Source organism: Panthera tigris, chromosome A3, assembly GCF_018350195.1.
Source record: "Panthera tigris isolate Pti1 chromosome A3, P.tigris_Pti1_mat1.1, whole genome shotgun sequence".
Lineage (NCBI taxonomy): Eukaryota > Metazoa > Chordata > Mammalia > Carnivora > Felidae > Panthera > Panthera tigris.
In genome coordinates this window covers 41,575,365-41,588,287 of record NC_056662.1, presented here as the reverse complement: position 1 = coordinate 41,588,287, position 12,923 = coordinate 41,575,365, and the positions used below count along the sequence as shown (strand labels likewise).

The 12,923-nt window shown below is 40.0% G+C and overlaps 1 protein-coding gene across 4 annotated transcripts in view; it reads left to right on the top strand.

Annotated features, from left to right (window-relative positions):
• The window catches only part of KIF16B (kinesin family member 16B), a 288,455-nt gene that overhangs the window by 44,623 nt on the left and 230,909 nt on the right, over window positions 1-12,923 (top strand). For all 4 annotated transcript variants that reach the window (XM_015539589.2, XM_015539588.2, XM_007086799.3 and 1 more), the window contains 6 exons: window positions 3,867-3,983; window positions 6,304-6,401; window positions 7,195-7,304; window positions 9,926-10,068; window positions 11,554-11,722; window positions 11,912-12,043. In XM_015539589.2, coding sequence (XP_015395075.2) covers window positions 3,867-3,983; window positions 6,304-6,401; window positions 7,195-7,304; window positions 9,926-10,068; window positions 11,554-11,722; window positions 11,912-12,043 — 769 coding nt within the window. The remainder of the gene's footprint in view (window positions 1-3,866; window positions 3,984-6,303; window positions 6,402-7,194; window positions 7,305-9,925; window positions 10,069-11,553; window positions 11,723-11,911; window positions 12,044-12,923) is intronic.

The following is a 12,923-nucleotide window of genomic DNA, read 5'->3' as shown; positions in this document are numbered from 1 at the left end:
GCTGGTGTGAGGGAATTTGTTCAGGGTAAAGCCAATTCATTCCACAGTCTTCAGAATGTCCTCAAGAGATGATGGATGAAGAGCCAGGAAGGTTTCCATGTCTAACTTACACAGCAAACGGTTGGATTTTCCTCCTTATTTAACCTGAATTTGAGGCCTTTTGGGGACAGAGGGCTGTGCTGAGGGAAAGTCCATGGGGGGAGGAGCAGAGCAGTGTGTGACAGCAGGACCTGGCACACTGGAGATGCTCGGTAAACATTTGCTGACTGACAGAAGTCGTTTACAGATGGTGGTTAATTTATGGGAACAGATGACATTTCCTGGTTCTACAAGAGTCAAGATCAGGGAAAGAGTAACAAGTTTAGCTCTTTTGGAAGTTAAAAATAAATGCTCAGAGTTTAAGAATAGTTTTAGTTTGTGCAAAGCTTCTGATAGGGATAATTTCCATGCTTCGAGTGATGGGTAGCATCTCTTCTCAGGTGTTTTGCGTTTTTCGACTATATAAATAACCTGAGATTGTTCCACTAAATTACAAAACTAAAAAAGCGTGGTGATGTATTAGTAAATACAGTACTACTTTCTAGCAGAAGCACATGTTAATAAAATCAGCATAGATACAGGAAAATACCTATTTTTTAAAACTCTATTAAAGAGAAGGGTAATCTTCCCTCACCCCTAATGTTAAAAATAGCTTCAATTTTGATTACTGATTAAAGTTTTCATGCTGTCATCTCTGGCCCAGGATTTGAGCTGTCAGGTTGTACCCCTGCATAAACAGGGGAAGATGCAAGCTTAGCATGATGTTGGTCTTCTCTTCCTCCTCCTTTTTATCCTTCTCATCTGGATAGAGGGGCATCTTGAGGAAATACATCATGCCTATTACTAGAGTTCAACCTAAGTTTCCCTTACTGTTAAATAGCAAGTAAGATGACCAGTAATATTTCTTCCTTACAAATTAATTTTAGATTTGGAAAAAAAAAATCACTGGACAATTTAAGTCTGTATTCACATAAATTAAAGACCATTAAATAAGGTCTGATTTTCTTAATGGTTCTTCAAAACTCCAAAGGGAGGCTTTGATCTCCTTGATTCAACCCTGGAGAAACTTGAAACCTAAGATCTCCCAGTTGACAAGCTGAATGGGTGAGTCTTTTGTTTTAACAGTGCCCTCTTGTGGGCAGTTCCCCTCAGTTGAGGCCCTGGGATGCCTTGGATCGCTCTGGAAATCCACTTGAAAATCTGTGCTCAGATATGCAGCTATTTGGGTCACCTGGCCAGGTGAGGATCTCAGCCGGGTTTTGATGTCGGTCGCCAGTGCCAGTCGAGGAGAGGAGAGCTCGGTCTCACAATGCAGCCACTCCCTCTCCACTTTGGTTTGATATTGATGCTAAACAGGTCCTTCCTGGGAGCTGCACTGGGGTAGCCTGTTTTCCTTGCCAAGAACCCCAAAGATGTGGACAGTGTCCCGCTGCTTCTCTGGGTCCTGGGACAACTTTGGGTGGGTTACTTGAAGCTGAGACTGAGCCCGGCCTGGGTCTCGGTGCATCCAGACCTGCATATTCTAGGCCTGTTTTGCAGTCATGTTCACCAGCACCAGGACCCTCCTCCTCCTGTTCCAGGCCCCCAGATCTGTTGGAGAAATCTAGCTGAGTTGGCTTTGTGGAGAAATAGGTAATAGTAAAATGGTGTGTGGGATTTTTTTATAAACATTTCTTTTTAATGTTTATTTCTGAGACGGAGAGAGTGCAGGAGAGTGTGAGCAGGGGAGGGGCAGAGAGGGAGGGAGACAGAAGATCCAAAGCAGGCTCCACGCTGACCTCAGAGAGCCCTATGCAAGGTTTGAACTCACCAAATGTGAGATCATGACGTAGCCAAAATCTGATACTTAACCGACTGAGCCACATAGGCAGCCTGGTGGGTGGGATTTTTAATCCTGGGAAAGAATTTTATTTTGAAAACGTTGGGGTTTGGTTTAAATATATTTTCAATGAGTTTGTTTTAGCCTCAGACAAAGGTATTACAGAAGATCCTTTTTTTATTCTTTGAGAACTTTATGGAAGGCTGTACTTCCTATCCAGTGGCACCCCATGATAGGGTAAAAATGACGTATGATTTTTATTTTTTGCTTAATCAAAGAGAATTGAAGAAATATTTAGAGTTTTTCCTCATGTTCCATATACCATGGTGAAAACTGATTTTAGACAGGTAGTCTGGAGCCCTGAGCCTCCCTGGGATTCCTGGCTTCTGCCTCTTCATGGTTTGTGGGAGGAGGTCCTTTCAGGGAGGACTGGGGCCTCATGCTTGATGTTGAGGGTGTGGGAGGAGGACACTAAAGGGTTTAGCACAGGCTTTGGGGTCAGAAATACCCAGGTGCAAATCCCATCTCTGCCACTCACTGTGTATGTTCACTCATCTCACTTCTCCCCCTGAGAAATGGATCTAAGTGATGCTTACTCACCCTGTAGCATTTTATGAGGACCAATATGTGAACTCCTTGTGACCTGCTATTACCATTGAGAGTTGAATAAGTCATCAGAATTTGAGAATAGGACTAGAAAATATCCACTCTTAGAGCTGAAATGGATACAAATTAACAGTATGAATGAGACTGGTCATTTTGGAAGTGACTCGATTGAAATGATAGTTTGGAAATCTTTGACCGAGAAACTGAGGAAAAAAAGTCCAAGCAAGATGGTGGCAAGATGGTACCTGAAGAAAGCTAAAGTCCAGTTGACTGTGTTTATATTTTGTCCTTGGATGATAAGCTGTGTTAGTAGCAGGGATAGTTTATGTGGAGCTGAGGTTGAGGGGCCTAGTGTTTATCAGCCTTGTCTAAGGATGGGTGTTCTGGCTGCAGGGCTTAGAACCCTGAAGGGGAGATGATGGGTCTCAAGTTCAGCTGATTCAGCGTCACTCACACGGACTAAACATGCCTGAAGGGTTAATGAGGCTCCCACCTTGGACTGTGGTGACTCCACAAAACAGTGCCTCACTTTTTCCTGGCTCTAAGAACCCAATCATGCTTCCTCTCTGACAGGGGAAAGGGCAACGTGAAGGTTTGTGGGGTTTGGACAGCTTTGGTTGGTCCCCTTCCCAACTGGGTGTACTCAGGATGGCCACACATGTCGATTGGCCTCACTGACATCAGTTGTCTGGGCGAAGTATTTGTCCTTCATCCTGTTTCATTTCCCAGAGTGTCCCACTGCAGCTGAGTGGTGCATCAGACACGGTCTCAGGCCAGTGTAGGCACAACCCCAGACCCCACACAGCTCCTGTCCCTGCCTTCTCCATCCGAGGCCAATATTCAAATAGGAGAAAGCATCTGGACTCTAACTCAGGGGAGCCCGGCCTTCCCAGCCTCATTCACACCCACCCATCACTCAACCTTCTGAGACTTATTTTGATGAATAGCCGGACTCTTCAAATGACAGTATTGATTTGGCATGCTTTGGGCAATAACTTCTGGCTGCAATGATTTTTAGGTTTTGAATATTTAGCTTCTGGAAGCTCTGATAGAATGCATAACTTTGTAAGTTTATTTAATTCTGAAATGGTAAATCATCATGCTTTAAAAGCATCTTTGCTTCTTAGACATGACTGTCATTTTGCCTTGTTTACATTCAGGAATTTTTTGTTAAGTAGGAAAAAGGATGGGGTTGCTTTTTTCTTCCTTAAAAAGTTTCCTTTTGATTAAAAACTGAGGTACATACATACTCTGTTGTTAATAATTGTGCGATGATTTTATTTATGTGGTGTAATACTTGCAAGACGAAAGTAGCATTCAAGAATATTTGTCAACATTAAAGGGGTTCTTACTAAAATCTATGGTAATTGTGTCTTTTGTGTTTTTTTTTTCCTGCTTTCAGGTTTTCAACACCCTCGGCACAGATGTCGTGAAGTCTGCATTTGAAGGTTATAATGCTTGTGTCTTTGCATATGGGCAAACTGGATCGGGAAAGTCATACACTATGATGGGAAATTCTGTACGTTGTTTTACACTGTGGGAAGAAAATTTCTTATTATCTCTCTTTGGACTGATAGAATTATCTCTTTTATCTACTTGGTCTGTACTAACTTGCTTTTCATGTTCTGATCATTCTTTAGCAATAAGATAAAACTCAGTAATAAGTTGGACTAAATTTCCTTTGAGAGATTTTAAATTAGAAATAGTTTTAAGTTTATAAGCATGAATAATGGATGCAAGTCTCAGTTCATTTTCCGTTTTTAAAGGCTTTATAATCTTATCAAAAAAGTATGCTGGGCCCACAAGTAATTTATTCTTCTTTTCTGCCAACACAACAGTTTGAATAAAATTACTGAACTCTGTTCTTTTTAAAATTATTCAAAACATATTTTCCCCAAGAAAAATGTAAAAAAAAAAAAAGAAAATCTAACTCTCTGGTGGGAAGGTACTACATAACTCCAGCATATACATCAAAAGAGAATTATGTAGTTTGTATGGAGTCTATGTAATTACGGAGTATGTAGAGTTTAGTAGTTATGCTGTATAAACTAACAGACATTAAAGTTATACTTACCCCAAAATATGGAAAAGTAAAAGCTATACATTATTGCAGGAACTTTATCTTGTTCTGTGTTTTCTCCAGATCTAGGTAGTGTTTGTGTGTTCTACTTATGTCCCAGTAAAAACTCTCTTCACTGCCTGTCAGACCTGTGGCCAGTTCTAGATGTGGAGGTGCGAGCAGGGGGTCACAGGGCTTCCTGCTGGCAGACACGTGGTGTCTTTAGTGCTGCAAGTTTGGTGGCTCATGGAAGGTAGTGGCAGTGCATTCCTAAAGGAGGGTGGGTCTTTCCAGATGAAAGTATTTGAGTGCCTGTGACCTGGCTTCTTAAATTCAGCCTTTTCCTTTACGGAAGTAGATGGATGCTGTCTTGTGAATCCTCAATGCTGAACAGAACGGAAGAATAAATAGGAGAGTAAACAGTTAGGGTCAGGAGTTTCACATTTCCTTTTATCATTACTTCTCCCTTCTGAGTTTCCCACTGTGCCTTTACAAAAAAAAAAAAAAAAGAAAATAAAGAAAAAAAGAAAAAGAAAAGAAAAAACCTTCTGTAAAAAAAATGAAATTTACATGTCGATTTGTTAGTAGCTATTTTGCCTAAGTTAAACATTCATAAAGTACTCCTAAATTACACCTGTTTTACTCTGACCTTTCGGTTGAGTACTGTTTGGGTCTTCCTTTTTGTTTTGTTTTTTAAAGGATGAACAAAAAATATGGTGAAAAGCCCAGTTTTCCTTGATAAGAATTGGTACCAACTTAATGGTATAAGGGAAAAAAATCTCTTAAAGCTGTAAAGATAATTCTTTTCTTTTTTTTTTTTAATTTTTCTTTTTAATGTTTATTTATTTTTGAGAGAGAGAGAGACAGAGCATGGGCAGGGGAGGGGCAGAGAGAGAGGGAGATACAGAATCCGAAGCAGGCCTCAGGCTCTGAGCAGTCAGCACAGAGCCTGATGTGGGGCTCGAACTCACGAACCCACAAACCGTGAGATCATGACCTGAGCTGAAGTCGGATGATCAACTGACTGAGCCATGCAGGCGCCCCACTAATTCTTTTATTTTTTTGCTGGGGTTGGGGGAATGTTGGGTGAAGGTAGAGAGGGTCTTTGGAGGGAAACACTGAAGCTCTGAAGTTTTGGTTTCCTGGCGAGAATACTTGGCCTCATCTTTAGCATCGTTCTGAGGTTTGTCGCTTGTTAATGCTGGCTGAAACATGAATATTCTTGAAGATGCCCACATTGTATAAGTAATATGATGTTATTAAAATCTGTCTAGGAAGGCCAGTGTAGGGATTAGTGCATCAAAGGAGGGATACACTACATGTTTTAATGTGGTCCTGTCACCTAAATTTTAAGACTTATCAGCTACTTTGAGTGCTTACGAAGATTTCATAGGTATTTTTCTTTTCTTCCCAGCATATATTTCACCTTCTTTGGTCATTTGACCTTATGAGCTTTTCCACATTTATTCTACAGCTGTAGACCATCTTGTTTAAAAGTTAAGGAATAGATCTGTTTTCAAGCCAGGATTCAACTGATTAACAGCTGATAGCTGTACATTACCCTAGACCCAGCATGTAGAAGCTAGAAAGCTTCATCCTTTCATTTCAGAGGATGGGAAGCAGTCCCGAGGGGGTAGATGGTGTGTCAGGGGCCTGCAGTGGTAGGCCTGGGGTTGACATGCAGGCCCCTTGAGTCTGAATCCACTCTGGCAAATTGCAGATTCAGCCATCAGTTGCTTTTATTTCAAGTGACAGCTGTGACATTCCTCTTTTACTGCAGGGCGATTCTGGCTTAATACCTCGGATTTGTGAAGGGCTCTTCAGTCAAATAAATGAAACCACCAGATGGGATGAAGCATCTTTTCGAACTGAAGTCAGGTAGGGCCCGTGGCCTGAGTAACTGAATATGTGAGCTTGGTTGTAGCTTCTCTCTAGGCTTGAGCAGTAGATAAAAGATAAGGCCTGCGGATTCCTGAAGGGAGAGGCTGCCTTTTCCCCTCCTGTACTATCGGAGCTGGAAGTAAAGCTTAAAACATGTCTGTTTTCAGTGACTTTCTTGGGTGCAATTTGGGTTAGGATTTGGGAGGCTGGCCAAAAAAAAAAAAAAAAAAAAAAAAAAAAAAAAATCCCTCTAGGTCAGAAACTCTAACTTAGGATGTTTATCTGAAAGAGAGCGAGCTTTCGACTTAGAAGTGTGTATCCCATTCACTTGCCTTATTCTTTTAGCTAAATAAGGTTTGTGTTATTCTTTGTGTTAGTAGGATCACTGTACACCTAATCTTAAAATAAATCTGGATGGATGAGGAGTCTTTTTCCTCCTTGAAATAAAACCTTTGTGGGGAACCAGTCTCATCATTGGGTTTGAGGACAGACACGGCGATCAGAGGTCTTTCTGGCTGGCCCAACCTCTCAGTGGCTGTGTAGCCTTGAACGGTTGTTTAAAACACTCTACACCTCCACTATGTAACCTGTAAAATGGGGATAATAGCAGTACCTACTTGTGGATTGTTGTAGGGATTAAATGAAGTAATCCACTTAAAGTGCTAAGCATGGTACCTGATAGATATGGTTACTGTCTATAAAGGTATGTTGCAGCTGTTATTGTTGTTGTTTTGTTGTTATTACTGTCTGAAATTATTTCACTGAATTCAATCCTATTTAAAATTTTTAGCTACTTAGAAATTTATAATGAACGTGTGCGAGATCTACTTAGGCGGAAGTCATCCAAAACCTTCAATTTAAGAGTCCGAGAGCATCCAAAAGAAGGACCTTATGTGGAGGGTAAGAGCAAGTATCTCACAGCTCTGTTCTTCTTGGGAATTTCCGTAAGAACAGTAGTTTCAGGGGGAAATGTGAGATAATGGCAATATGCAAAAGATTTATCTTTGGCATTTTATTATAGCAAAGATGACATGTGCCGTCACTACAGCTATCACTAGTAAGAATTTATACTTCATTGAGCATTCACTGATTTTGTGGGCTTGCCAATAGATTTCCTCTGGCTTCCAGAATAAGAACTCTCTGGAAACTTGTTTTCCTGTTCTCAGGCAAGATAACCAACCCTATAGGCTGCCTCTTTAAGGGGCATTGTGTCTTAGCGGTATATTTTTACTGACCTTAATGGTGGCTTATGACTGTATGGAGATTATAAGACCTCTCACCTTGAGAGAAGAGCGTTGACAGAGTTTCCTGTGCTGTGGTCCTTGGCATTTGTGTTGTGACACACTAGCTGCGTCACAGACACTTGTGAGGAACGTCACAAGTAATGGTGGGGGAAGGGCTGGCCCCTGCTAATTATTTATGAATAGGCTGGCTCCTCTCAACTTCCTGGCATAGGCGTTGAGTTGTGGCTGGCCTGTAGGAATCACAGACGTGCTTTCCTGTGGCTGTTGTCCTGCATTTGCGTCTCGTTGGAGGCAAGGCTGAGAACTGGTCATGGGCTTAAAGGTGTTCCTGTTTTGGTTGTCTTTTTCACCTGGTGACATCAGGTGTATTAACAGGCCCCATCTGCATTTTATTAAATTTCCAATGAAAATTTTGCCTTTTATGCCCAAAGTAAGGTGCATAACTATGTATTTGTTTTGTGGAGCGTAGAATAGCTATTATTGTTAATAGCTTTTAGGCTAACTGTGCCTTCATGCTTCCCTTTAATTGTCTTATCAGATGTTAAAACATATTATAAAGCTGGCTTATGAGGAGACAGAATAATCAGACAGAGGAAAACATCCAGAATATGATGTAGATACTTATGGGGATTTAGTTTCTAATAAATCTGATGTTCAAACATTGGACAAATATTGGTGGTTAAGCTGTCTGGGAGGAAAAAAAAGTAAATTGGCATCAGAACTCAGCTTTTGTGCCAGGATAAATGGCAAATGGAAAAAATATTTTAATATTGAAAGTGACTACTTTCAATAGCCAATAAAATGGCTACAAGAAACTGTGGGTTAATTTTTTCTTTCAGAAATTTGCAGAAAGGAAGTCTTTTAAAAATTTACTTAAAACCTAGAAACCATAAAATAAGTGTTAAATTTGAAATGGTAAAAAACAAACAAACAGAACAGAATAAAAATTTGGCAGAAATGCAGTCAGCAAGGTAAAAAGACGACTTGAAAAGTAGGAAAAATCTTTTCCATCCAAGTTCCAGACAAAGGACTAATTTCCCAATAATAAAGAGATTCCATAACCCGATAACAACAGACTCAACAACCAAGTAGACAAATGAACAAAAGATGTGAATAGACTTCACAGAAATGGGAATATGGATGATTTTTAAATGAAGGAAAGAATGCTTAGCCTCACTCATAATCAGAGAAAAGCAAAATAAAAAAGTCTTCAAGATACCATTTCTTACCTATCCCTGGCAGATGTAAGTAAGCCTAAGACAGTGTTGGGCGATAGACAGTCTCATCCATTGCTGCTTCTGGGTGTAAATTGCCTTCTATGGAGGACGGTGTTTGCAATATCCACCAAAATTTCAAATGTGCTTTGATCCAGAACTTCTGCCTCTTAAGAATTTTTTTTGTGCAGAAATATTCACACATATCTGAAAAGACCTATATACAAGATTATTTGTGTCGGCGTGACTTGTAATTGCGAATAGAATGTAAACAACATCTATAGTTTCAACAGGAGACTGGTTAAAATTGGTTATGGTGCATGCATACAGTTGAACACTTTGCAGTCATACAAATGAGTGAAGAATCACCTTAACTGATACAGAATATTCTTCAGTATATTATTGCATAGAAAAAAGCAGGATACAAATGGAATTACACACACACACACACACACACACACACACACACACACACCCATGTATGTAATTGCCTGCATATCTATGGGTTATTTTTAGAAGAGTATGGAGGAACTAATTACATTGGGTTGTCTGACACAGGGAAGTGAGAAGTGGGTTTAGGATGGGTGGTGGGAAACCCTTTACACAGTATATCTTTCATAGCTTTTGATTTTCCGAACATATGAATGTTCCCACAAAATGAATGACACGTTTTTTAAAGGATTAAAAAAAATGCTCTCAGGTTTTGCACGAAGCTAGTGTTTACGTTTCCCTTGCTATAACTAATGCTCATGAGGTCGATGATAATAGCTAACGTTTATCATAAATACCCTATGTGATAGGTACACGTTATCAGAGGTGACTGGGGCTCAACGAGGTTAAGTGACTTGTGCATAACCATGTAAGTCCACTGGTAAGCAGCAGAGTAGGACTTGATCCCCGAGTCTGTGTTATAAACTGCCACACCGTAGGAACAAGCAAGATCTTTAAACAAGTCAGCAAATTTGTACAGTTGTGTGTTATTTCCTAGGGGTAAATTTCTTATTCTGTTTATCATATATTAGGGAGATTTCTTCAGCCCCCCCGCCCTCTGCTTGTTTCCCAGATTTATCCAAACATTTAGTACAGAATTACGGTGATGTGGAAGAACTCATGGATGCAGGAAATATCAACCGAACCACAGCAGCGACTGGGATGAACGACGTCAGTAGCAGGTCTCATGCCATCTTCACCATCAAGTTCACTCAGGTGAGGACAGCTGGGGGGCCGGCTGGCTCCATCCTCGAGGTCTTTACTTGGTGATTAGCACCAGCTGAGGACCGATCATTGTTGAACCAGGAGCAGCAGCAGGCAAAGGTGAAGGCCTGTCATCTCCTTGTTAATTAGAGACGAACATGTGTTGTGTGCAGTTTCTCCGTGGTTACAGGCACCGTCATTTGAAATGTCCAGATGTGTACCCTCAAGAAATAGTTAGCAGGCCTCAGCCCTGTTCTAGACAGAAAAAACTTGCTTTTTGCATAATTAAGCAAAAGTTTTCAGTGTTGTGAGCTCTGTGGGAGATAATGGATTGCAAGTCAGACCAGCTGGAGGCCAAGGTGAGTAACTCATTGTGGTACATTATCGCTCCATGGCACTCGCCCCACAATGTTGATTATGATTATTTGAATGATATTAAAAGGCAACCAACGTTTTTAGGTACCAGTGTAAGAACTATTCTGATTATGAGGTGAGGTGTGTTGTGACTGTGTGTGGAATTACTGAAGGTAAATAGTTTAAGACCTAGGCCAGTAGAACAGATGAATGCAAACACGTAGGGTCCTCTCGGGACTTAAGCGTGTGTTAGGAGTTTGGGGATGTCCTGGCCTATGTTAGCCATTGAACATATCAGATACAAAAAATAGTATTTTATTCAGGAGGGGAATCCCAGAACCAAGAAAATAAAAAAAATTCTCAAAAATCAGTCAGAACAACTCCTAATAAATGCTCCACATCTTTACCTTTTGTTACATCTTTGCTTATGATTTACTGTAGTTTTTTGGATTTTCTCCTTCTTTCTGGTTAATGTGAGTTAGGATATGGCCACCTCTGGTTTCTAAGAGGCTTACATTTCTATCAAAATATGGTAATTTCTTTTTGGCATTTTGGCTCAGACTGTTAAATGTAGGTTAAAAGTCGTTGGGAAGGTAAGATTTTGGTAGAATTCAGAAGCAAGGAATACACTATTTAAGGTTTTCAGTGTTTTATAATTTGTGAAACAAGTTTTGACATTGAATAATGGTCAAATGGTCTTTTAATAACTGTCTACATTTATCGTATTTTGGAGAGCCATTGTGCTTGGAATGCTGAAGACTCTAGATGAGAACAAAACTACTTATTTATTTACTTCTACTTTCTTTGTTGAGTGCCCACAGTGACTTATGTCCTGTTCTACTACAGTCAGACTTAGTAAGCCTTTGTTGAGAATGACCGAGTGATTTGAGTAATGGAACAGATATCTTCAGAAAGTTTAAGAATTACATATGGTAGACTTCTGGTGTATTCAGTTTCATTTGGAAGTTTCTATAACCAGTAAGAAGGCCAACGAAACAACAAAATTAAAAACAAAAAACAAAAAAACCCCAAACCCTACCCCGAGAGATCACAGTGAGAAGTGGAAAATAATTAGAATTTGTATCACAGACAACATCAGGGCTCTTTACACCTCTTCAATTTTGCTTTTATATTTTGCTACAGGCAAAATTTGATTCTGAAATGCCGTGTGAAACCGTGAGTAAGATCCACCTAGTCGATCTTGCTGGAAGTGAGCGAGCGGATGCCACCGGTGCCACTGGGGTCAGACTGAAGGAAGGGGGGAATATTAACAAATCCCTCGTGACTCTGGGAAATGTCATTTCTGCCTTAGGTGGGTTTCTGCTTGTCCCCTGCCCCTCTTACTCTTCGTGGTACTGTATTAGCACAAAGCAATTATGTATAATGTTTGTGTTATAGTCTGAGAGGATAGCCTCAAGGTTTTCTGAAGCCAAATTAGAGAAAAAACTTTACTCTTTTTTTTTTTTCTTCTTCTTCTTCTTTTTCTTCTTCCTTCGTGCAGCTGATTTATCTCAGGACGCGGCAAACCCTCTTGTGAAGAAGAAACAAGTTTTCGTGCCTTACAGAGATTCTGTTTTGACTTGGCTGTTGAAAGATAGCCTTGGCGGGAACTCTAAAACCATCATGATCGCCAGTAAGAATTTCAAGTTCTTGTCCCCAGCATATAGTGTTTTATGTGAACTAACTGTAGATGTGTAAGTTTAAAGCATCTCGTTAGGAAATAGTGCCTTTTTTTTTAATCTTAAAAAAGATAATAGTTTTTCTATCTTGAAGAAAATCGCTGTGATCCCTGTCTACACTATCATATTATTAACTCTCTTTCCTGTTTCCTAGTTAGATAAACTTGCCATGTGTTGTGCAAATGCTCCTGCATTTTCACTCACTGGAAGAAGTGTGTAACAGAAAAAGATGTACAAAGGGGAGACAGTTGCTTGGAAGAACTCAAAAACTTTTAACCCCACTTTCTTTTGCCTTTTCTCCTCTTCCCTTCTTGTCTCTGTGTCTCCCCCATTCCCCAGGCCATGCATTATGGTAGAGAAAAGGGATCTAACCTAGGGTATGTACCCCAGATACAACTATCTAGTTACCTGAACCCTAAAGGCTGTGGTGGGGGTTCAGGGGAGTGGTTAACCAAAGCTTTAGAGGAGAAGAATTCACTCATCTACTGACTCTTTTGAAAAGTAATAATACCATGGATTTTTGCAGGTGGTAGACTTTGCCGGAACTTTTAAAAGTATTTTAATTTCTATGTAGTATTGAGAAGTATAAATAGTCTTAAAATCTTCTTCCTATATTTTCAACAGAGAAAACTCCTTATTTAAAGCACTGTGGAAAGTCTCGTATCTCATTTTAGAGTTGGTTAGATAGCTAGCTGATTCTAGACTTAAGAGGAGCAAAATGACATTTAATTTGGTATAGTGAGCACCTTTCCTATAAATCTTAGATAATTTTTAATATTCATTACCATGGCAATGAATATTTAGTCTATCCAATGACCCGGGGTTAATCTGACT